This window comes from Thunnus thynnus, chromosome 12 (assembly GCF_963924715.1).
Source record: "Thunnus thynnus chromosome 12, fThuThy2.1, whole genome shotgun sequence".
Lineage (NCBI taxonomy): Eukaryota > Metazoa > Chordata > Actinopteri > Scombriformes > Scombridae > Thunnus > Thunnus thynnus.
The window spans coordinates 33,560,641-33,587,287 of NC_089528.1; the positions used below are offsets into that span (position 1 = coordinate 33,560,641).

A 26,647-nucleotide genomic window follows, 5' to 3' on the forward strand; every position below is an offset into this window, starting at 1 on the left:
ATGACGGGAGGGAAGCACAGCCAGCTAGCCTATGCTAGCCTCCCAGCTAACGTTAGCCCCGGTTTGTTATTCAGGAGTGGAAACATCGGGACCATCAGGGTGAAACAGTCCGTGGAGGGAAACACAGTCAGGTGGCGGAGGAGAAGGCGACATATCAGCCTCTCATAATTAGCAGACATAGCCCATACCGATATTTCATTTTAGAGCTGTTATCGGCCGATATCGATGACGTGCCGATAATATCATGCATCCCTAATATCTGTGATATGAAACCTGCCTTAATTTCCTCTTGACTTAGTGACGTCACTCTATCTCTGTTTACTCCTCGTTCTAAATATCTCTGCTCCGTGTTGGGAGTCGAGGGCCTTGATGACTGGAACATTACAGCTATTTTAAACTGCTGTGTTTACTTTATATTTATTGAATTATTTAAGTTGTTGTCAGATTTTGTATTTCAACACCGTATGATAAAAGATGTTTTTGCTGAGTAAAGGTAGCAGCAGAAATTCAACTTTAAACTCTTATCGTTATTATGCCTTATTTAAATTAATGTTGGGTTTTCATGTGCAATTTGTTCAATAAACGCATGTTTGACATCATTTCTTTCATTTCTTTGATTGTTTAGGGTCTCTGTTAGCAGTTAAAGCAGAAGACATAGATGTAGAGCTACACATCAATATTAGTTTATTTATCGCAGGTTGTATCAACATCACAATATTGCACAGTGTTATCGCATTGAAAACATTCAATAATCATTAGTTGCTGTAAAGCCAGACTCTCCTCTATATCTACAGTATATTTACAACACAGCATGTTGACTTCAAGCTGAAACAATTTTTCCAGTAACAGATTAGTCCATCAGACAAGGACTTTAATAATCAATTACCCATTTCAGTCATTTGTCAAAGACCAAAACAATAAGCAGATGAATTAATATTTAAGAGCTGCAGCCTGTTTCACACACGTCTATCTGTATGAACTCTGAGTTACAGATTCATTAGTTTAACAGCATCATCTGATACGGATCGGTTTATTTAAAATGCATCAGGGGTTATAACATCTAGTGATGCTTCATAAGACTGAACCCTGTTTTTAACATGAGGACGTATCACATAAATAACAACAACGTCAACAAAAGACAAACATGAATATCTGAAGATGCATGTTTCTATTACAAACAACCTGGCAGAGCTGGAAAATAACTAAGTACTGAGCTTAAACACGGTTTAAAAGTATTTGTACTTTACTTGAGTATTTCCATGTGATGCTACTTTATACTTTCACTTCACTACATTTATTTGACAGCTTTACTTACTTTTCAGATGAAGATTTGACATTCAATAACTCAACAATCTATAACAATGTGTTGTATTTTCAAAGCTTGTTATATTATCCATTGTGTCAAATCTGCATCTGAAAAGTAACTAAAGCTGTCAAATAAATGTAGTGGAGTACAAATATGAAGTAACATGAAATGGAAATATTAAAATAAAGTACAAGTTAGTTACTTTCCACTTAAACGTTGAAACACAGCAGCTACAAGACCTCAAACTGGCCACAAAATCTCCAGTTTCCTTCCATACCCGAACAACAATAACGATGATGATAATAATAATAATAATAATAATAATAATAATAATAATAATAATAATAATACCTGAGTTAACAGAGTTTCAGGTGATGCGCTCAGTCTCCTCACACACCTGTTTAATCATAAATATAATCGTCCTCCAGCTCTCAGGAAGCCAAACTCACCGTAACACGAGGCGGCTAACAGGGAGCTAACGCTACCTCTCTGCCGGCTTACACAGCCTGACGGACACTTTTAATTAAACACTTAACTGAGATTATTTCACTGCAGTTACTCTGCGGCTGTTCCTTCTTTCTTCGGAGCAGTTATCTCATTCTACTACATATTAACGTCTTTTAACATCGGGATGCTTCTAGCACGGCTAGCTAACGGTTAGCCTCAGGAGCCGTCTGTAAACACACTAACATATTTACTCTATAAGTAAGGTTAAATGTGTTGTTTTATAATATGTTTAATTAAATACATCGCCAGTAATTTGTCGGGTATTTGTTGTTTTCTCGGGTGTTTTGTTCTGAATGGTAACGTTAGCCGGAGTTTTAATGGCGGCTGGGAGCGCAACAACAGCGCGGCTGCAGCTACAAAACTCACCAACAATCTCCGCTGCAGTTATCTATCTGCTGTCATTAGCGGCTTAGATTCTTCCGAAGAGCTTTTCTCTGGAGAAACATGAGCGTCTCAAACTTTATTCAACTGAGATTCAAGGAGGTTTGTCACTTTAGCCACTAGCGGACTCCATCATGACGCCTCTTCTTCTCGGCCCCTGCAGAAAAGCATGCCGGGACGTTTTCACAACGGGCGGGAGAATGCGCAGTCACCGCGCAAAGGATCCTGGGAAACCGAGTTCTTAAACGTTCTTAATACACACAATACAAATCCATTCAAGTTTAGATGCCAGTTACAGTGTGAATCCACTGCCTGTAGGCACAGACGTCCATGTAGACAGTCCACCGTGTGCCAGGTACACCACCAGCAACAGTCACTCCATACAGACGACCATCCTGCCCCACCAGACTGCCGCCAGAATCCCCCTGATTGGACGAGAGATGGAGAGTGAGACAGTGATGGAGGGTGAGACAGTGAGAGAGGGTGAGACAGTGATGGAGGGTGAGACAGTGATGGAGGGTGAGACAGTGAGAGAGAGTGAGACAGTGAGAGAGGGTGAGACAGTGAGAGAGGGTGAGACAGGGAGAGAAGGTGAGACAGTGATGGAGGGTGAGACAGTGAGAGAGGGTGAGACAGTGATGGAGGGTGAGACAGTGAGAGAGGGTGAGACAGTGATGGAGGGTGAGACAGTGATGGAGGGTGAGACAGTGAGAGAGAGTGAGAGAGGGTGAGACAGTGAGAGAGAGTGAGACAGTGATGGAGGGTGAGACAGTGAGAGAGGGTGAGACAGGGAGAGAGAGTGAGACAGTGAGAGAGGGTGAGACAGGGAGAGAGAGTGAGACAGTGACAGAGGGTGAGACAGTGATGGAGGGTGAGACAGTGAGAGAGGGTGAGACAGAGATGGAGGGTGAGACAGTGATGGAGGGTGAGACAGTGAGAAAGAGTGAGACAGTGAGAGAGGGTGAGACAGTGATGGAGGGTGAGACAGTGATGGAGGGTGAGACAGTGAGAGAGGCGGAGACAGGGAGAGAGGGTGAGACAGTGATGGAGGGTGAGACAGTGAGAGAGGGTGAGACAGTGATGGAGGGTGAGACAGTGAGAGAGGGTGAGACAGGGAGAGAAGGTGAGACAGTGATGGAGGGTGAGACAGTGAGAGAGGGTGAGACAGTGATGGAGGGTGATGGTCAATGATGGTTCTGACGTCTAAACTATAAGTCTGACCACTTTCAAACTTGTATCAATGGATTCGCCACAAAATTTACTACCAAAAAACATGATTTTTAATGTTAGATTTGGCCAAAGTCATGGGATTTATGAGGATATTTCATAAGAAGCGTACTCTAAAATCCTCCTCTCCAACTGCTCCTGGTGATGTCACTCCCTCAGTGCTGTGAAACATTCCGCAATACACACTCATTATAAAATCACAGGAGGAGCAAGAAAAGACTTTAAAACTCACACTCTAATATCTCAAAAACAGTAAAAGATAGAAAAAACATGTAAATTCAAGATTTGTAGGTCAAAGTCTCGTGACTCATTTAAAGTTCAAATGAAGTTTGTATCTAAAACTATGTGGAAGCAGTAAATGTTCAAAAAGGTGTGGGTTCACTCACACTCTCCATTCAAATATATGAGTATTTTTCTGTCCAGCTGCAGTTACTTATTGTCTCTACACACCTGACAGTACACATGTCAATCAAACTTTGACCAGGTCATGTGGGTTAAAAGTCTTTACTTTCCTAAAAATAGACTTGATGAAAATTAGGAAATTAATTTGTTTTACACACAAACTCATCAAGAGTTTTCAATTTACTAACTGAAATACAAGTGAATGGGCCAAAAACTTGCATAATTTAGATGACACAGGTGTGAACAAGACAGACATGTCTCACCCTGCAGAAAACTCTCATCCTCACACTGTTGAGATTTGATGTTTCGCCATGACAGAGGAAGTTGCTATAACTTTATTGTAAATGCTCCAGTCTGCACCAAACTTTACATGTTTGATAAGAGTCCCGGCCTGAACACGTCTACATGACAATATTCCATCAGTGATGCAAACTGGCTGAATAGCGCCCCCTACGAAATTGCAGCAAAGCAACCCCAGCAGCAGGCAAAATAGTGGACAAAGGAAGTGATGTTTATCTCCTTCTTGCACTGCCTGAAAACAGGCCAGGTCTGACGACATCCACATGCTCGTGACAGAAGACCTTCGACTGCGCTGCGCTGTGCCGTGGTCTGATGTGCATGGAGGCACGAGGGCCCGGTCAACGCTGCTTGCAGCTTTAATTATATATTAAAGGTAGGAAAAGTGACTAAGTGGCAGTAATAAAAGTGATGAGTGGATTGTTCTTCCACTGACATGTGAGCAGGTCTGTCATAACATCACAGCAACACATATTACACAGCAGCACTTAACAATAAATATATAGATGTACATTAAAGGAAGTGATGGGCTTGGTAGTAGAATGAATGCACAATCTTTCCACATTTTCATTTTATGGACTAAAGTCATGTAAAAACATAATTTTCATGTCAATAAGGCTTGTTAGTGATATCTAGAAAGTTTCAAAAGTCACAAGTCAAGAAAAAAAAGAAAAATGACAGTTTGTTCCTATTAAAAGTTTCATTTTTTCTACCTTAACTTTATTTTTTATTAAAAAAAAGCGTCACTTACAACATGTGTAACATTAAGACAATAGAAAAACAATAGAGATCACATAGAGGACACGAGTTCACTTTCAGTTTGTTGATACATTCAACATGGCAACATGACAGACTAAATAATAGATAAATGAATAAATAAATAAATAAATAAATAAATAAATAAAGATAAAATAAAAAACTTAACAGAACAGGAAGGCAATAAAATCAGATTTCAGTAAAAAAAAATCTTGGAGTACATTTCTTACAGTTAATAAGTTGGAAATACTTTGTAAATCCAGTCATGAAAGTTTAACGGCTGGTTGAGTATTTCCGGTATTTATCGCTTTAAACTCATCAAACTGACTGTTGAACTTTCTGTTTTTCACGTCTAGTCGAACGACGCGCGGTGACGTCACGCCGCGTCCTGACCAATCAGCGGTCAGCCCCCTCTGCGTTCTGTTGCGCTCGAGCTCTGGAGCATCTCGAGCCTCTCCTCTCTAACCGCCGCCGGTAAGTTCACAGATATCCGCCGTTAAACGCGACAACACAGCCGGTAATGTACCGGAGCAGAGAACACAGCGGTTTACCGGACTTAAAGCCTCCCGGTTTAATCTCCGTTTGTATCACTTTAAATTCATTTAACGGCTCCAGTTCACCGCCTTCCGGCAGCTAGCTGCAGCTAACGCCAGCTAGCTTAACGTTAACTGTCAAACCAGCCTGTTTTCTGTTTAAAAAAAAACGGCGGCAATTTCATTATTATTAGCATCTAAAAATCATGACTAACTTTGATTTTAGTTTTCTTTTACAAGCAGAAATTGGCTTCAATAATTTCCCGAATAATTATGATAAATCCACTTGTTGCATTCAAAAGGTTAAACTGGTGACTAATCTCAGTTTTCAGACCTCAAAATGTCTTTTTCTGTTAGCTTCTGATTCAGAGTTAAAGGAAACATAAATAATGATGTTTAGCAGCTCTTGCACCATTTAAACTTGTTAAAAGGAGAAGCAGTGAAGTCCAAATAATGAAATAGTTGGAAACTAATCAATTCATTTGATGAGTGATTGCTAAAATCTGAAATGTAAATATGTTTTGTGTTCACAATAGTTGTGTGTTTGGTGGATTAATCATGAAAATGTTTTTATTGCTGAAGATGATCCTGTTGAATATGTGTTTGTGTGTGTGTGTGTGTGTGTGTGTGTGTGTGTGTGTGTTCAGTGTGTCAGTGTTCATACCAGCAGCAGTGATGAGCAGCAGAAGTCGCAGGTCCTGGTGAGAGCTGATGTTCGTTATTGATCATTATATTGTCTTTATTTCACCTGCAGCTCTATAAACAAAAATATAAATAATCAATGCAGAAACTGATACCATGACGAACCGCTCTGATTGGTCCTTTAACATAACGTGTGTCATGTGTCTCAGCACCAAGAGCCGCTCTGGCTGTCTGGGACGTAAAGGTCTGGATGGACGATTCTCCAGAGTGTCTCTACAGAAGCCTGGATGGACAAAAGACGAGGTAACATGTTAGTATTCAGGGCTACTTCCTGCATCAGGTCCTTCACAGTAAAAGTCCTTCATGTAGAGCAGCTGGAGGACTTATACTGTGAAACAGCTGCAGGTACACAGAAGTATTACACACATAGTTCACATATGAACTCTGGACATTGCTGGAGAATCAGGTCCGGACATTTTCTGGAGTTTCCCTTTCACACATGCAGCACACAATCAGACATGTTCTCACCTGCTGGACTTCCTGAGTTTGGTTTAGACGAGGGGTGCAGGAGGCCTTTCCAAGCTTTTTACCGGGAATAAAACCGTTTTTATTTTACGAGAAATCACAGGAAGTCCTCTCTCCCGTTAGGGCTAGCTTCACAGCGCCGCGTTCAGAGCTAGTGAAAACAACACAGCTTACCAGAGGGGTTAGCGAGGTATGTTAAGCCTGCAGGGTTTTTAATGTCACAAAGTCGCCGTGGTAACTCTCTGTTAACCTGCTACATCGCCGTGGTAACTCTCTGTTAAACTGCTACATCACCGTGGTAACACTCTGTTAAACTGCTACATCACCGTGGTAACTCTCTGTTAAACTGCTACATCACCGTGGTAACTCTCTGTTAACCTGCTACATCGCCATGGTAACTCTCTGTTAACCTGCTACATCGCCATGGTAACTCTCTGTTAACCTGCTACATCGCCGTGGTAACTCTGTTAACCTGCTACATCGCCGGGTAACTCTCTGTGAACCTGCTACATCACCTTGGTAACTCTCTGTTAACCTGCTACATCGCCGTGGTAACTCTGTTAATCTGCTACATCGCCGTGGTAACTCTCTGTGAACCTGCTACATCACCTTGGTAACTCTCTGTTAACCTGCTACATCGCCGTGGTAACTCTCTGTTAACCTGCTACATCACCTTGGTAACTCTCTGTTAACCTGCTACATCGCCGTGGTAACTCTCTGTTAACTTGCTACATCACCTTGGTAACTCTCTATTAACCTGCTACATCGCCGTGGTAACTCTCTGTGAACCTGCTACATCACCTTGGTAACTCTCTGTTAACCTGCTACATCACCATGGTAACTCTCTGTTAACCTGCTACATCGCCATGGTAACTCTCAGTGAACCTGCTACATCGCCATGGTAACTCTCTGTGAACCTGCTACATCGCCATGGTAACTCTCTGTTAACCTGCTACATCACCTTGGTAACTCTCTGTTAACCTGCTACATCGCCGTGGTAACTCTCTGTTAACTTGCTACATCGCCGTGGTAACTCTCTGTTGACCTGCTACATCGCCGTGGTAACTGATGCTGCAAACTTAACCTGGTCCGGAGCAGGTTATGTTCTGAGTTTCGGCTTAAATTGGACATAAAAAGCGTTGAACTTTCACTAACTACCTGATTAACACTGCTGGTACTACAGCTATCAGAACACCGATTAGAATATTGATTAGTCTTTTATCAGACTTACTATTGATTTGATGTTATAATGTAAATTTGTAATAGTACAAGAGGTTTGGGTTACTGCGGGATTCTGTTACAATAGATCAAACTGTATTTCAAATAATAAAAAAAACTATAAAAAACAAAAAACTAATGATGAAATACTTTGAACAAAAATAATAAAATAAAATTGATTAGTCTATTGGTATTTATCACAGATATTATTAAATCTATAATATTAATCTAAAGTGTTTTCCACTGATCCTTCATTATGGGACAGAGTCAGACGGTATAATGTTTCAATCTGCTGCATCAAGTTTAAAGTTTAAGAGCTCTGGATGTGGGAGGCACTGAGTGGTAAAATAAGTATATAAACTAATTACATAATTAATGAATTAGTGTTTTAATTAACAAATTTACACGATCAGCAGTTCTCTGCCAGCATTCATCTCTCACTTTATTTGCAGTAACAGTGTTGCTTTTTGCTGTGATGATGTATTTATATTCTTCATAGCTCTCCGTTATAATGAGCTCTTCCTCCTGACTGAAGCAGGCGGCACGCCTTCGCTCCGTCGTTTTGTGCGGAAAAAGAGTCAAATGACGCCAAACGCCCCTTTTTATGGGGACCCGCACAGAGCCTGAAGCAGAAAGCCTGAGTTAACAGAGGAAGTTCATATCCACCGTCGTGATAGCATTCATCTCTGACTGAGAGTTTAGGGTTTGTAGAGCCAGAACACACAAAGAACTGGCTTGGTAGTAAAACCCACTGGCCTGCAGCGTTTCTCCAGCACCAGACGCATGTTTAGAAGCGGCTGTGGATGAGAGGAGAGTTAAAGACATCGTATGTAACTTCTGTTCTGCTTGTTCAACAGCGGCTGAACAGCTGAAAACCGGACGATTTTGATCAGTTGCATCTCTAATTTTTTATATATATGTGTGTGTGTGTGTGTGTGTGTGTGTGTGTATTTTGTTAGACTCATTCTTACTGAATTAACTTTATTAAATGTTATTACTGTAAGTGTTGATGTTTTTACATCACGATGTCAGAAAATAAAGATAAATCAAAGGAAAAGACAGAAGTGACGTGCAGGACGTGGACAGATATATCGGATATTGTAAGGAGTGTAAATCCTGAGTAACCAGGATTTTTACTGTCCCACATCAGTGTATGTTAGTGCAGCTCAGTCTGATGATGATGATGATGATGATGGTGATCTTCCTCCTCAGGATGAGAAGCTGCACAGACTAGTGAAGGAGTTTGGATCAAACAGCTGGTCTTCAGTTTCTCTTCACTTCAAAGTGAGTCGTTTTATTTTACATCGCAGAACAGACGACTTCCTGTTTCCACTCAGAAACATTTCTGTGTTTTAACTCGATGGATTAAAAACATGAAATTATTCTATTTATAAATTGAAATCACTCCAGACACAAACTACAGCAGATGCAGCTGATTGTAATGAACTGTGGTGAAAAAGTTTAACATGTAGTCAGAAGCAGCAGGTGAGAGGGAGCTCGTATTTACGTTCAAATCTGACGTGGAATGAACGCAGCACAGACAGACTGACTCTGTTCCTGCTCTGCCTCAGGGTCAAAGGTCAGATGTGGAGTGTCAGCGCAGGTGGCAGCAGGTAAAGAATCCCGAGCTGGTCAAAGGTCCCTGGACTCAGGACGAGGATGAGAAGGTAAAGACTCTCTGTAGGTCAACATGGCCGCCGGTCAGCTGATCAGCAAACAGATGATCCTTCCTCCCAGGACTGTTGGTCTTAACCTTGGTACTATTTGACCTTGACTTGGGCCCAACTAACAATTATTTTCATTAATGATTAATCTGTCGATTGTTTTCTGGATTAATTGATTAGTCGGTTGTAGTGCAATGGTGATCACGTGTCTCTGGCAGGAATCAGCTGTTGGTCAGAACTTTTTCTAACCTGATGATGTGTTGTGATGTAATGATGTCCTGCAGGTCATCGAGCTGGTTCGCAAGTTCGGCATGAAGCGCTGGTCACTCATCGCCAAACACCTGCACAGCAGAAACGGGAAGCAGTGCCGCGAGCGCTGGCACAACCACCTGAACCCGACGGTGAAGAAGAGCGGCTGGACGCTGGAGGAGGACCGCATCATCTGCCAGGCGCACAGACTGCTGGGAAACCGCTGGGCCGACATCTCCAAGCTGCTGCCTGGCAGGTACGTAGGCCGGCTGCTCAGTCACCTGTCTGTCAGAGGAAAGGTTGGTATCAACTGTACGGTGGCCTCTTAAGGACAAACGGGAGGAGCGCTAATGGCTAAGCTAAGGCTAACTATCCCTACCCAGCATTTTCCTCGCCAATGTATGGACACTAAGGCACTCTAGTTCTTATGTAGTGTTAGAAGGGGAGTCATGCTAGTCACCCTTCTACATCACAGATCCACCATTTCAGGCCCGCCCAAAAAATCCTGAACACAGAAATGGTGAAAAGCGGTCTAACTCCAGAATCCAGTACCACATAGTTCACAGTCAATTATTTTCTGACATGTAAAATGTGTTTAAAAAGAAACCTGATTTTCCTTTACTTTCCTGTAGTTTCCCAGCTGTAATTAGGACTCAGATACTGATACTGAACTGTATTTACAAGTCAGAACCAGCATTACAGTAACCCAGCCGGACCTGAACGCAGCATATGGTGGCTTCATGCTGGCATGAGATGATCACATGATCTCTACTCTGTCTGAAGCAGCATCTGTGTTCTGTTCTCAGGACAGATAACTCCATCAAAAACCACTGGAACTCAACCCTGAAGAGGAAGGTGGAGAAGGAGGGGTATCTGCAGGTCCTACACGCCCCCAACTCCTCCATCACCTCCTCATTCAACTCCTCCTCTAACTCCTCCAAATCCTCCTCCATCAGACCAGCATCCAGGACCTGCAGCCCCCCTAGCACAGCTAACATCCCTGCCAAGGTCATCATCCATCCATCTATCCATCATCCATACATCCATCTATCCATCCATCCATACATCCATCTATCCATCCATCCATCCATCATCCATACATCCATCCATCATCTATCCATCCATCTATCCATCATCCATCCATCATCCATCCATCATCCATCTATCCATCCATCCATCCATCCATCTATCCATCCATCCATCATCCATACATCCATCTATCCATCCATTATCCATCCATCATCCATCCATCATCTATCCATCCATCCATCCATCCTCCATCCATCCATCATCTATCCATCATCCATCCATACATCCATCCATCCATCCATTATCCATCCATCATCCATCCATCATCTATCCATCCATCCATCCATCCTCCATCCATCCATCATCTATCCATCATCCATCATCTATCATCATCCATCCATCATCTATCCATCCATCCTCCATCCATCCATCATCCATCCATCCATCATCTATCCATCCATCCATCATCCATCCATCCATCCATCATCCATCCATCCATCCATCATCCATCCATCATCTATCCATCCATCCATCCATCCATCATCCATCTATCCATCATCTATCCATCCATCCATCCTCCATCCATCCATCATCCATCCATCCATCCATCCATCATCCATCCATCCATCATCCATCCATCATCTATCCATCCATCCATCCATCTATCCATCCATCCATCCATCATCCATACATCCATCCATACATCCATCTATCCATACATCCATCATCCATACATCCATCATCCATACATCCATACATCCATCCATTATCCATACATCCATTATCCATCCATCATCATCCATACATCCATCCATCATCTATCCATCCATTCATCATCCATCCATCCATCATCCATCCATCCATCCATCCATCCATCCATCCATCCATACATCCATCATCCATCCATCCATCCACCATCCATCCATCCATCCATTCATCATCCATCCATCTATCATCCATCTATCATCCATCATACATCCATCTACCATCCATCCATCCATCCATCATACATCCATCCATCCATCTATCATCCATTCATCCATCATCATCCATCCATCCATCCATCAATCATCCATTCATCATCCATCCATCATCCATCCATCCATCATCCATCCATCAATGCTTGAGAATAATATGAATAATAATGTTGGTGCTGCTGAGGATGATGATGATCCTTCCTCCAGCAGGCAGACAGTCTGTCCAGTGGGAGGGACGAGTCCAGCTGCACCTCCAGTGATCTGAGCGTGTGTGGACGCCATCATAGCCACGCCCACCTGTCCTCCATCTGTGGCCCCTCCTCCTCATCAGGCTACGACTCCTCACTGAGCGTGTGCGAGCTGGCGGCGCCGGTTGAGCTGATGGAGGAGGTAAATCAGCTTTTATATATTTCTGTATTTTTGACACAGCTGAGGCTTTTAGCTTCTCATTGCTGCTTTTAGAGCCCTCAGTGTCGTCTCTCAGGCCGTCTGCTCTCACACTAATCTGACCTCCATCACAGAATCCAGACAGCTGGAGCTGCAGCCTGAAGGAAATGACGTCATCGCTGAAACACCCGGTGGCGCTCTCTGCCTGCCTGCACAGAGTGGACGCCGACCCGACTGTCATCGATCTGAGCCGGAGCTACGTAAGAGTCCAAACATCTGATTCACAGAAACACACACCTGCTGAAACCTTCAGGGGTCAAACAGGTGCTTCTGTGTTTCATAAGGAGGGGTTTATTTTCCAAAAGTACAGGAAATATGGGCGCGGGGTTTGCAGGGATGACTGTTTCTGATTGGTCAAACACAGACACTTTGGCTGCTTCAACTTATGCACCACTTGATTCAGAAAACAAGGAAGTACTCTAGTATCAATTTAGGACGAGGGGAGGACGTTTCTCTTTGTTATCATTAAAAGTAAAGCTTGGCTTTATGTCGGTGACACTGCTGATCATTGTGGGGCCATTGTGGGCCATTGTGGGCCCGCAGCATGCTCCCTTAGGGGCATAGTGTGAGTACACTGTGGGCCGGCCCACAGTGTACTCACACTATGCTAGGGAATATCCCACAGGGGGGCTCGTGGGCCCACAGTTGGTTGCCCACAGAAAACCCTCACTGGGGCCCAAAAGTGCAAAACTGCTGTGGGCCCTGCATGGACTTACCCACAGGGGGCCACATGGGTTCGTTCCTCAAATTGACACACATTGCTGTTGAAAATGTTTTGACTTGAGTAAAAAAAATTGTGCTTATTTGAAAGCTTCATGTCTTCAGTCTCTCTTCATGAGAAGAGAGATTAATGCTCTCAGCTGTGTGTGTGACTTCCTGCCTGTATTAACAAGAGAACAGGTGAAAACAGGCTGCTGTTATCTGAAGGTTGCAGGTATGAAGGAGCAGCTGATGAGCAGCGAGGACGGAGCCTCCTTCATGGACTCCAGCTGGAGCAGAAACAACCTGGTGGGAGCCTTCACCCTCTCACCTTCTGAGGTGAAGATGATTCTGCTGCTGTTGGCTCTAGAACTGCCTCTTGGAGTCCAGACACTAACAGTGCTGATGTCTCTGTGTGTCCTCAGTTCTTCAGTCTCTGTGGTGTCGAGGATCTGAAGCTGCAGCGGCCGACTCTCACCTCCACCCCCGTGTGTTCCCTCAAACACTCCATCTACAGCAACCAGGACGACGGCTGTCTGCACTGCAGCCATACACACACCACACAGTACGTCCAGGAGGGGTCAGAGGTCACACAGACAACACTTCTTCAAATAGATTCTACATTACTGTCTTCTCTTTCTGTCACTGACTTATTTCTGTAGTATTTACTAAACTTATTTACTTTCTTTATTACTTCTCTCTGAGGCTAATAGAAAACGCTGCATCAGTAGATCAAAGTTTTACATCTGTAAACTCAAACTTGTGTTTGGATCTGAGGAGGAATGAACTCTGATTCATGTAAATGTTTCAGTGTGCAACAACAAAAACAGGCTGAAGTTGTTGAATTCACATATTAAACAATAGTATGATGCAACCACAGTTCAACAAGTTTTGACTAAACTATGAAAGTCAAAACAAATTTTTTTGCTGCAGGGCCAGATCTGGTCCACGGGCCACTATTTGCCCACCACTGGGTTAACTGACCAATCGTTGCAGCTCTGATCTGTGTGTGTACTTGAGACAATAAATGATAAATATATTGATTAGAAACACTTAAACTGAGATGAGTGTTGTGTTCAGGACGCCCACGGAGATCAGAGAGAAGATCAGAGCGTTTTGGATGTCAGCTCCTCAAACCCCGACGCCACTGAAGATCCACAACAGCAGCAGCCAGGACGAGGTGAGAGGAGACACCAGTAACCAGCTGACGATCAGCCGACGATCAGCCGACGATCAGCTGACGATCAGTGTGACAGTGTTCTTGTATTTTAAATCCCACCTGTGCAGAAAAAGATGGTCCCAAAACTGTTAAAGGCTTTGATTTTTTTCTGCTGTCGTGTCAGTAGGAGTTCGGTTCAGCACAGTCCAGTTTCTGTTTGTGGTTCAGGTTTCAGTTTGTTCGAGCAGGATCATGAATCTGACGTGGGAAGAGCGGAGCATTGATCCCGACAGCCAGCAGTCCAGCAGCAGCTCCGAGGTCAGAGACTCAAACTCAACACGCTCATGTCTCAGAACCAGAAAGTCCTCCATCAGCTGGTCCCCACTGTTCATGTGCAGCTGCTGACTTCTATCCTACAGGTCCAGGGTGAGAGTCTGCTGAGCTCCATCCAGCAGGTACCGACTGAGTCCAGCTCCATCCAGCAGGTCCAGACAGGGTCCAGCTCCATCCAGCAGGTCCAGACAGGGTCCAGCTCCATCCAGCAGGTCCAGACAGAGTCCAGCTCCATCCAGCAGGTCCAGACAGGGTGCAGCTCCATCCATCATGTCCAGACAGAGTCCAGCTCCATCCAGCAGGTCCAGACAGGGTCCAGCTCCATCCAGCAGGTCCAGACAGGGTCCAGCTCCATCCATCAAGTCCAGACAGAGTCCAGCTCCATCCAGCAGGTCCAGACAGGGTCCAGCTCCATCCATCAAGTCCAGAAAGAGTCCAGCTCCATCCAGCAGGTCCAGACAGGGTCCAGCTCCATCCATCAAGTCCAGACAGAGTCCAGCTCCATCCAGCAGGTCCAGACAGGGTCCAGCTCCATCCATCAAGTCCAGACAGAGTCCAGCTCCATCCAGCAGGTCCAGACAGGGTCCAGCTCCATCCAGCAGGTCTATACAGAGTCGAGCTCCATCCAGCAGGTCCAGACGGGGTCCAACTCCATCCAGCAGGTCCAGACAGGGTCCAGCTCCATCCAGCAGGTCCAGGAAGAGTCAAGCTCTACCTCAGAGGCCCAGTCAGAGTCCAGCTCTACCTCAGAGGTCCAGACAGGGTCCAGCTCCACCTCAGAGGTCCGGAGGGAGTCCAGCTCCACTTCAGAGGTCCAGAGGGAGTCCAGCTCCACTTCAGAGGTCCAGAGGGAGTCCAGCTCGGTCCTGGGCTGTGAGGAGTTTGGCTGCTTCCCGTTGGATGGACAGGTGGAGGTGTGGTGGTGTCAGCAGCCCGGCGGCTACCAGCCCTCCCCAGATTGTCCTGCATTCAGACTGAACCCCTTCGAGGTGAGGACCCACCTGATTTTAAAGCATCGCAGTATTGATTCATGTGAAGGTTTGTTCATCAAACTATATGAAGTCATTACACAATTCAATCTGCTAACAACATGTTTAAAAGCAGCTGTACGACAGAATAACTGATCTAAACGTCATTTATTTTGAAAGAAAGCAGAACAATTGGATTAAAAGGTCAAATTAAAAAGGTAACATGATGTAGCAAAGCACATCCTTCATGTGGCGGTTTGAGTTTTTATGCAGCACAGTAGCTGCATGAAACCAGATGCAGTCTGAGGCGAGTTACACGATTACAACACAATCAACCTGTTTACAACCTGTGAAAAGGAACCTAGGGCTGTTTTTATTCTCTTCTATTAATGCTGAGTAATAGGCGGCTCTGGCATTACAGAGGGCCTTCCTATATGTTTTAAGACTATCTTACCAGACTAAGCGAGATTCTTCCAGTGTGGTGGAACGCCAAATCCTTTCCAATTTTCGCAATGTTTGCTTTAATTTGTGGATTTGGGAGTTAAACCATGGAGCTAACCTCTTATGTTTTATTATCTTCCTTTTAAAATACAGTACAGTAGTATAATGAATACCCTCATGTGTTACTGTGTTGACAGCTGAGCGGTGAGTTGCAGGTGGTGATGTTTGGGAAAACAGACGACCAGATGAGTCTGACAGAGCAGGCTCGACTCTACACGGAGCCTTGACTGACCGGCTGCTGTGAGTATCTGCACGTCTTAGTCTAACGCCGCCATCAGACCGCGCCATATCTCTGTCCTTCACGATGGTCACCGTGTCAGAGTAGGCGATCGTAGTGCCATAAATTCTTGCTGTGTCTTGGTCGGGAGACTACAGGCATGTCCCCGACCAATCATCAATCACAACCTTGCGCAAGTTCATAGGTCGTCGATGAGGAGGGTCTAGAGATTGTCACACATGGCTGCTGAAGCGCTGTGTGTGATGCTGGCAGTGTTTTGTTCTGAAAAAAAGAAATTAAAGACAAAACCACTGTGGATCCGTTCCTTTGTGTCAGGAAGAGGACAGTATGTCTGTCTGTCCTTCAGAGAGAACTTGATGTCAGGAACATGATGTAAAGCAAAGGTTCACTGTGTAAACTGAAGGTCTCATGGAGGGAAAGATGAACTATCTACTCTGCTAAATGAAGATATAAAGATATGTTTCAATATCAAGGGGTTTCACAGTCAATATAACTGAAGTTCTCTCTGGTGCTCATATGTTAACACTGACAGAAGCTCAGATTTCAGTTATATATATATATATATATATATATATATATATATATATATATATATGTATGTGTGTGTGTGTGTGTGTGTGTGTGTGTATATGTGTATGTATATATATATATATGTATATATGTGTATATATATGTGTGTGTGTGTGTGTGTATATATATATATATATATATATATATATATATATATATATATATGTGTATATATATGTATATGTGTGTGTATATATATGTGTGTATGTGTGTGTGTGTATATATATGTTCAGTTATATAACTGAATATATATATATATATATACAGTCAAGCCCGAAATGATTCATACCCCTGGCAAATTTTGACTTAAAGTTACTTTTATTCAACCAGCAAGGTTTTTTTGACTGGAAATGACTGGCCAGGAGGACAGTGAGAGACGTGAAAAAGAATCCAAGGATCACCACCAAGGCCATCCTGGTGAATATGTGCTCTGCTGGTGGCAACGTCTCAAGGCTGACAGTCCAACGGACACTGCACACTGCTGGGTTCCAGGGACGCAGGCCAAGGAGGACGCCACTTCTCCAGATAAGGCACACAAAAGCCCGCTTGGCCTTTGCAGATGCTAATCTGGACAAAGAAGAAGACTTCTGGTTTTCTGTTTTATCAGATGAAACAGAATTTGAATTGTTTGGTCACAATGATGTATCCTTCATTTGGTGTAAAAAAGGAGAAGCCTTCAACCCTAAGAACACCATCCCCACTGTCAAACATGGTGGTGGGAACCTAATGCTTTGGGGGTGTTTTTCAGCCAGTGGACCAGGGAACCTAATCACAGTAAATGGCACCATGAAAAACTTGAGAAACTTGGCCTTGGGCACCAGTGGACATTTCAGCATGACAGCGACCCAAAAATGGTGAAGAAATGGTTAGCGGACAAAAACATTAACGTTTTGCAGTGGCCCAGACTTGAGAATCTGTGGAGGGAGCTAAAGATCAGATTGATGGCAAGGAGACCCTCCAACCTGAAAGAGTTGGAGCTCATCGCTAAACATGAATGGGCCAAAATACCAGTGGAGACATGCAAAAAGCTGCTCAGCAATTATAGGACGCGTTTGATTGCTGTAATAGCCAATAAAGGCTTTTCTATTGATTATTGAGAAGGGTATGAATAATTTTGGACATGCCACTTTTTGTTCAAATGTAAATAAAAGCTGAGAAATATTTATTTCCACAATGATGCCTCTTGTACTAAAAGTAACTTTAAGTCAAAATTTGCCAGGGGTATGAATAATTTCAGACTTGACTGTATATATATATATATATATATATATATATATATATATATATACATACATACATACATACATACATACATACATACATACATATATATATATATATATATATATATATATATATATATATATATATATATATATATATATATATATATATATATAACTGATATCTGACCTTCTGGGTTTCCTGCCTGGATCAGCCTGTGGAGGCGGAGATGAGCCATCACAACCTCTGGTCTTCACATCTGAAGTCACGTTTTCAGGTCAGAGCTTCAGGTTGTTGCATGAATCAAAACACTCTGAACTGTTTCTGTCTCCAGTAAATTACAGATGTTTGTTGAGCTGTTAATACATGAACATGTTAGTAGATCAGTTCAGTGCTGGTTTGGATCCAAACATGAAGACAAATATAGAAAATCAGCAGAATGATCCTTTAAAAAGAACTGAATCCAGTTTCCTTTAAAAGAAAGAACGACTCGGTATTAAAACATGGATATTATCTCTATCAATATTTCCTCTCAGCTGCTGTAGATTGATCAGCCGCTCATTGATTATAGAGTCCAGCTGGTTGATGTGAATGAACTCTGATGCTAATATTGACTCAGCTGATTCTTTGCTTATTGACTCTAAAAGGGAACAAACAGAACAAATCACTGCAGATAAATCAATACAGAAATCAATCAGGAAATGACAATAATGTGAATAAAAGCTGCAGTTAGTCGATGAATTGATGATTGATTGTTGTGTTTTATTCCAACAGGAACAGAAACAGAAGCAGCTTCAGTTTCATTCTGCTGAGTCGACCTGACAATCATGAGTCAGCAGTTTATTGATTTATTCCCCACAGCTGGTAACTGTAACAGATGTTTTATTAATTTATTGAGCAGTTAACAGGAAACATCTTCACGCACATTTTAATGATTTTATTTGATTAAAACTGTATTTTAACAAAAACTCTTTTTATAATTGAACACAAACTTTTTAATGTTTGTTGTGGTTTTACTGAAGAAGTCAGATTTATCTGGTAGATTTTATATTTTTAAATGAACTGTATGTCTGTTTAAACATTTGTGTATGAATGTATTTATTGATTGATTGATTTCCTGATTCTGACTGCTCGATGTGATTGATCACTTCCTGTTTTTGACACGACGACACTTTTCAAACTAGTTTTTGCACTTTGGATCCAAACTGAACGTCTGCTGAACCTTTTAAATTCAGAGTAAACCTGACAAGTATCAGACGCCTGATCAATACTGAGATTATTTTATTGTTTTCTGTTTGATGAAGCTTCATATGCAGTGAATGTTTGGAACAAAACACTTATATTTACTGTTTTATTTCAATTGTTTTGCACTGAAAACTTGTGAATTGACACAAAGAATCTGCACAAAAACCTGATTGCAGCACTTTATTCAGATGTTTTAGAGGATTCATCAACAAACACTGTGGTTCTCATCTTGTTTTACATTTTGTGATGTCAGGTGTGATGTGCAATAAAAGACTGAACATGACTGTGGATTGTTGAGTATTATTGAAGTACTAACAGGCGTCATTTAGACTCACATTTTAATACATTTAATGTCCAATTTTGTGACCAAAAAGGTCCAAACGTCTCAGATTAGCTTAAAGTGATTCAGGATAAAGGACAATTCCACCGTTTCATCAGGAGGCTTCAGTTTAAAGCTGCTTCCTTCTCATCACAATTCAAAACCCAGATGGTGTCTCTCAGAACGTCATCAGCATCTTCCTGTTGAATCCAGAAACATGAAGACTGAAACTTTACTGCTCTCACGTCAAATACAAGAAGGAAACGTCTGTATGACTAATCTGACTCCTCGTCAAACTCAACTTGACCTCAGTGACTAGAACAAAGACTTGGACACGACGGAGGTGACTCAAACATAACTTCATTGACTTGGACATGACCTCAGCAACCTCTCCACTCAGACGTGACCTCCTGACGACTCGCATGGTACCTCGACTGCTCGGACTTGACCTTGTTGACTTGGATGTGGCCTCAGTGACTTGAAGATGACTTGGTCAAATTCTCCACCACAACGTGGTTTGTCTTATTGTCTACGTTTTCATTTTTTTCAAGTTCGGTGATTGAATTAAACTAATAAAAATTAATAAGAAGCTAAATTATTTTGCAGGTATCTTGGAAAGAGAGTTTTGCTGTTGTTTAGTCTGGCTGGAAGGCCGTGTTGACGGAGCCGTTGTCCGGTGGAGGGTGGGGAAGGTGGGGGCAGCTCTTCCTCCTGGACTTGGTCAGGACTCGGTGGAGGAGGCTGGGGGAGCCGTGAGGAGGAGCCGCCGCCACCGAGGGGCCATCGAGTCCCAGTGGTCGCCGGATGCTGTTTTTCCTCAGCAGCTTCGGAGTGCTGCGACCACTGGAGGAAGAAACACACACTTAAGTAAACAATTACATTGATTTCTGGTTCTGTTCTCAAACAACCTACATAGAACACCATAACCCACTCCTCCACATAGTCAAAGACAACAGAAACTCAAGTTCTGTATTTAAGTACAGTTTGAGGTACTTGTACTTTACTTGAGTATTTCCATGTGATGCTACTTTCTACATGTCAGAGGGAAATATTGTACTTTCTACTCCACTACATTTATTTAACAGCTTTAGTTACTTTTCAGATGAAGATTTGACACAATGGATAATATAACAAGCTTTTAAAATACAACACATTGTTAAAGATGAAACCAGTGGTTTCCAACCTTTTTGTCTTTTGACGTCTTACAAAAAGCAGTGTGTAGTCGGGGTCACATTTCACATGTCTATGAGTTGTTAACAGCTCCACCAAATAGTGATTTTTCCCTCTAAACTTCTCACATGCTTTCATTTCAATAAATGTTCAAATGATCCAATATTTCAGCAAAAATCAAAGATTAGAGAAAAAGTCCAAAAACTGAAAACAGATTTGTGTATCAGAACTTTGTTTTTTCTTCTTTCCTCTCCCATTAATCATCTCACCACCCCTCAGATTTATCTGCTGACCCTTTGGAGGGGCCCGACCCCTAGGTTGGGAACCACTGGACTAAACTAGCTAACTGTATATAAAGTAGTTGAATATCTTGTCAAAAGCTTTTTCGATGTAAAAGAACACTGCCAGTTTTATTTCTTTTTTGTTGAAGTTTCTATGACTATCGTCTGATAATTGAAGGATGTTGTCTGTGGTGACTCTCCCTTTCCTGAAACCAGTTTGGTGAATTCCCATTGATTCTCTGTGGTTGGTGAGGCCTGAGATGAGCACTCTTCAAATCAAATCAAATTTATTTATAAAGCACATTTAAAAACAACCACAGTTGACCAAAGTGCTGTACAATAAGATATCAAGAATAAATTAAAACAACACGACAGGGTAACAGCAAACAAGAAACAAGAACAAATAGAAAACAAATAATAGTAGAACACTGGGTTTTAGCGAACAAGTGAGTCTTTAGTTTGGCCTTAAAAGTGTCTAGGGAAGGGGGACACTTAATTCCAAGAGGTAAGCTGTTCCAAAGTTTTGGGGCAGCTACATCAAATGCACGGTCACCCCTCAGCTGCGATCGAGGGACAGCGAGCAACAGTTGGCCAGAGGATCTAAGAGATCTGGTGTTGTGAAGGGGGCAGATGAGCTCCGAGATGTACTGGGGCGCCATGCCATGTAGAGCCTTAAAAACAAATAAAAGTACCTTAAACTCAGTCCTATACTTGACTGGTAACCAGTGCAGGGAGGCCAGTGTAGGTGTGATGCTGTCTCTCTTCCCTGAGCCAGGCATTAGCCGAGCAGCAGCATTCTGCACTAGTTGCAAGCGAGACAGAGATGACTGGCTAACAGCCAGATAAAGGGCATCGCAGTAGTCCAGACGGGAGGAAATCAGAGCGGTTGTGACAGTCTTCAAGTCGTTGAATGAGAGGAGTGGTTTCAATTTGGCAATGTTTCGTAGGTGGAAATAACAACCTTCGACAACAGAATTAATTTGTTTATCAAAAAATAAACTCTTTCAAACAGTTTTTCTATGTGACTGAGAAGGCTAATGGGGCGGTAGCTTGTGGCATTGTGCAGGTCTGGTTCGTGGATCATAGTAACAACTGCAGCCTTCTATGGTGAGGGGAAATGACCAGTCACGAGGAGGGTGGAGAAGAACTGTGCAAGGTGCTGAAGGTAGGCGACTGGTGCTTGTTTTATTTATATGGTATCAACATTGTCTTCCCCCACTGCTTTGTTTTTCTTTTTTTTCAGATGCTGTTGTATTTCTAACTGACTGACGGGGAGTCCCAGGTATTTAACCTCTGTGGCATCGTTATCAGGGTCAATCGATACCACTTGGTTCATTAGTGCTCCTGGCTGTTGTAACAACAGTCATTAGAGTTGTTGGAGTGACCTGAGGCCAGGTGTAAACAACAGTCGTTGCAGTTGTCACATGAGGCAAAATGTGAATGATTGTAACTTCCTGTTTTCAGTCAGTTCTTTAACCAAAAATTACAAATTGATCTGATTTTAAGGAAGAGTTAGAGAAATATGGAGCCATCACCAAACTCTGACCTGCCAACAAGTATTTTACAGCTAAATACAAAAACGTTTTAAAATGGTGAGCAGGTTTTAACTGAGACTTCACCGTAAACGAGGAAACACAATTTTAATTCACAGTACTGCTCCTCATCCTGGAATGTGGCCAAACCTGACAACCACCCCTGTTCTTTCAAACACAACAAGATCCAATCTGTGCATTTCATTGTTCCCTCCCCTTCAGATCTACAGATAGAAGATGGGTGTAACCAATATGTAATGTAGTATAAGAGCTGTCAGGCTGCATTCACTGCAGAAACCTATATTACCACGTGGTTCGTTAGTGCTCCTGGCTGTTGTAACGACAGTCAATAGAGGTGTTGGAGTCTCCTCAGGCCAGGTGTAAACAACAGTCGTTGGAGTTGTCATGGGGCCAGGTGTGAATGGTTGTTAAGTCTCCTTGGAAGGGATGAAGGAACAGCATTGTAGGTGGGGGAGAGGTGGTGTTGTAGACCTCCTCTGCTGTTGAGAGATGGTTTCCCTACTTTGACGTCGATGCCTCCGTCATTTCTCTTTCAAACCATCTGTCCTCTCCAGAATATGCACATTGTTTTCCTCAAAAGAGTGTCTCTTATCTTTCAGGTGTAAACTGCTGAGTCTTGACCAGAGGAATCAGCCCTCCTGTGTTGAGCCATGTGTTTGATTAATGGTTGTTTAGTTTCTAAGTCTGTGCTTCTCACTGCATTGGACACATACACTAGATTGCCTTTCTTGTGTTTGGGTGTGCAGTCTTTAGGGTAAACCAGTCTCTGTCTTAGTGTGTTGCTGGGTTTGAAAAACACAGGGATGTGGTGTTTGTTGGGAATCCTCCTCAGTTTTTCAGATACTCCAGACATGTAAGGAATGACAATGTTGTTGTCAAAAATGCCTCAAGGAAGTTTATTAAATATGTGAGAAAATTATAATACAGTCATTAAACTATTTTATCACAATTTAGTGTAACAACTTCCTGTTGTCAGTCAGTTTTATAATCAATTAATAGAAATTTATCTGATTTTAAGGAAGAGTTAGAGAAATATGGAGCCATCACCAAACTCTGACCTGCCAACAAGTATTTTACAGCTAAATACAAAAACGTTTTAAAAAGGTGAGCAGGTTTTAACTGAGACTTCACCGTAAACGAGGAAACACAGTTTTAATTCACAGTAATCCAATCTGTGCACATATATAATAATCATTCATTATGTTCTTGTACATTCTGGGTTAAACTAACTGATTGTGTGGATGAAGTGAATCTGAACATGAAATCATTGAACAAGAGTCATTTAACAGACTTTACTGATTGGATGTGTGAACAATCTGAAGCTTTACATAATCAATAAAGATGTTTTTTCAACAGTGAGCAAAGTATTTTCCTCTGTCTTCATCTCAGGATCTCATTCAAAGCTTCTGGAGAAAATGTGAAACTAAAATGAGAGTTTATTTGAGGCAGTTTTCCTCCTGAAACACCACAAAGTCCAGAGTTCATGTTCAGAGCAGACAAACGTTTGTCAGTCAGTCTCTGAACTTTCAGCTTTCTTCACTAAAGCAGCTTTGTCACAGAGGAAAGAGCAGAGTTTTCTATCACTTGTTGCTTTAACAAACATTTAGTTGATAAAGGTTGTGTTGAGTCCTGACAAACATGAAACCACAGATATTGTGTCAGTTTTCTTCCTGCAGTGAAAATCACAGCAGGTCAACAACTGAAATCTGAAAACTGAAGCAGGACAGCAGAGGGCGCCTTCATCCTGCTAACCAGGGATTAGTGGAGGTTAAAGCGCCTCAACTCAGTTTGTCTGCAGGTTTAGTCAAGTCATGATTTTAGGTTGATTAAAAGACAACATGATAATAAGATAATAAGAATGCATCGTGTCATTCATGTTGGTAAATAGTGTCAAACTGCTGTAAGTCATTAGTTGGTTATGACATCATTAGATTATTAATAGTGAAGCATCAGTGTTAGAGCAGCATGTTACTGTTGTAGCTGCTGGAGGTGGAGCTAGTTTACACTACTTTATATACAGTTAGCTAGTTTAGTCCAGTGGTTCCCAACCTAGGGGTCGGGCCCCTCCAAAGGGTCAGCAGATAAATCTGAGGGGTGGTGAGATGATTAATGGGAGAGGAAAGAAGAAAAAACAAAGTTCTGATACACAAATCTGTTTTCAGTTTTTGGACTTTTTCTCTAATCTTTGATTTTTGCTGAAATATTGGATCATTTGAACATTTATTGAAATGAAAGCATGTGAGAAGTTTAGAGGGAAAAATCACTATTTGGTGGAGCTGTTAACAACTCATAGACATGTGAAATGTGACCCCGACTACACACTGCTTTTTGTAAGACGTCAAAAGACAAAAAGGTTGGAAACCACAGGTTTCATCTTTAACAATGTGTTGTATTTTAAAAGCTTGTTATATTATCCATTGTGTCAAATCTTCATCTGAAAAGTAACTAAAGCTGTCAAATAAATGTAGTGGAGTAGAAAGTACAATATTTCCCTCTGAAATGTAGTGGAGTGGAAGAATAAAGTAGCTTCACATTGATTACTTTTTTGGTTTTAATATTGGAGTGTTGTTGCTGTAGTTACCTGGTGCAGCCACATGGGGAGGCTGCTGTCGTCACGGCGACCGGGACGGAGCCCCTCCTCATCAGCGTGGGCGTGGCTCTGGACGAATCACCGCCCTGCAGCACAAAGACAGCGTTACATCAATGCTGGCTGCCAGCCAATCAGCTGCTGAGTTTATTTCTGTTCAGCTATTTTCAGCACAAACAAAAACAACCTTCAGTGCGACCAGAGAAGAAGAAGAGAAACAGCTGATAGTACAATAAAAACCTTCACTTACTTTCCTCTTGTTAAACTATCAAACGTCACTAAACGTTTGAATTAAAGAGAAACTTCACTCTCAACTCTACTGAAACAGTTTAACAGTTTAGTGACTTTACAATGTTTAACCAGCAGTGACAGAAGTACTCACTTTAACCTGTTAACCTGTTAACTCTTTATTTGGAACAATTGAGGCTGTTTTAAGGTACAAATTACATGATGACTTACATTTGAACGGGTTTCTACTCCCCAAAAAAGCCTTTAATCCATGCAGATAATCCATTTAAACCCTTAACTTAATCCAGTCCATTAATGTATCACTTCATGAACTCCAAACCTGAGGTGAACCCTGAATTTGCACCTTAATTTAATAAATCTATATCCATTTCGGGTAAAAATTGTACAGTGGTTTTGTACATTTTAAGGAAATTTCAAGGTGTTACACATGAAGAAGACCCATAAAAAAGCCTTTAATATATTCCAATTTATTAATGTTTCCATTAATGTGTCCCAAATAAAGCAGTAAAAACACCTTAACCTTAAAATATCAGTAATTAAAATATGATGCTAAAAATATAATTGATTATCTGAATGGATTATCTAAAAGGTTCAAGGGATAAAAATCCCTTAAAAATGACCCCAAAACATGAAAACCATCAATTAACCACAGATTTGGGCTGAATTTCCATCCAAATTACAAATATATGTCTGTTTTACAGTATAAATTACAGGTTACTTTTTATGTTTGTAGTTATATTTATAGTTTTATACCCTTTGAAAACCCCTTAATTCACATAGAAGACCCTTTAAAAAGCCTTAAATATATTTCAACATATTAATCTATTAATTTGTCCCAGATAAATCTGTTAAAACATCAAATGTTTACAGTTAATGTGGAAATTAAGAAAAGTCATGAAACCCTTCATGTCTATTTCATTTGTTAATTAAGGGCTTTAAGGTGATTGGATGAAATTAAGGTGTGTTTGAGGGTTTTAGTTTTTTTAATTAATGTACTAATGATGTGATTTGTTGTGTTTGGGTTAAATCCTGGTTCCAGTCTCTCAGTAAACCAGGTGAGCGTTGTTACCTGGACCGGCTCCACGCAGGCTGCAGGGAAGTAACCCTTGTTTCCGTTCATCAAGCGTCCGAACCACCAGGCCTCGTCCTCCTTAAACAGGACCTGGATCAGGTCTCCCTGGTTCAGGTCCAGCTCCTTCGGCCAGCAGGACCGGTAAGGGATCACCGCCGCCACCATCACCTGCCAATCAGAGTCCAGAGCTGCTGATATTACCAACACTAACGATGAAAAACCCTTAAAAATACCCTTAGTTAATACGTCAAGAATAATCAAATGAGTTCATGAGTTTCCCTTCAACACATTACTGTTTAAAGTGTTATTAAGGTCACAT

General features: G+C 41.9%; 3 protein-coding genes across 5 annotated transcripts in view; 1 reads left to right on the top strand and 2 right to left on the bottom strand.

Moving 5' to 3' along the window:
- The window catches only part of wdr33 (WD repeat domain 33), a 31,347-nt gene extending 28,977 nt beyond the window's left edge, over positions 1 to 2,370 (bottom strand). For all 3 annotated transcript variants that reach the window (XM_067606978.1, XM_067606977.1, XM_067606979.1), the window contains exon 1: positions 2,180 to 2,370. The gene's annotated coding sequence lies outside the window, so the exon portion shown is untranslated. The remainder of the gene's footprint in view (positions 1 to 2,179) is intronic.
- Positions 1 to 19,380, top strand: LOC137194885 (myb-related protein B-like). Its single transcript, XM_067607059.1, has 18 exons — positions 1 to 61; positions 2,513 to 2,713; positions 5,233 to 5,350; positions 6,057 to 6,110; positions 6,261 to 6,354; positions 9,007 to 9,078; positions 9,366 to 9,461; positions 9,743 to 9,963; positions 10,514 to 10,715; positions 11,921 to 12,103; positions 12,235 to 12,360; positions 13,088 to 13,198; positions 13,285 to 13,424; positions 13,940 to 14,039; positions 14,247 to 14,336; positions 14,417 to 15,340; positions 15,958 to 16,060; positions 18,627 to 19,380. The coding sequence occupies exons 1-17, from the start codon at positions 1 to 3 to the stop codon at positions 16,045 to 16,047; spliced, it is 2,883 nt and encodes a 960-aa protein (XP_067463160.1). The 3' UTR covers positions 16,048 to 16,060; positions 18,627 to 19,380.
- si:dkey-97a13.12 (myosin IC heavy chain) overlaps positions 19,263 to 26,647 on the bottom strand; it is a 13,729-nt gene continuing 6,344 nt past the window's right edge. Inside the window, exons 3-5 of the mRNA XM_067606980.1 lie at positions 26,326 to 26,496; positions 25,002 to 25,096; positions 19,263 to 20,259 (exon numbers count right to left, since the gene is read on the bottom strand). Of these exons, the coding sequence (XP_067463081.1) occupies positions 20,052 to 20,259; positions 25,002 to 25,096; positions 26,326 to 26,496 (474 nt within the window). The 3' untranslated portion in view covers positions 19,263 to 20,051. The remainder of the gene's footprint in view (positions 20,260 to 25,001; positions 25,097 to 26,325; positions 26,497 to 26,647) is intronic.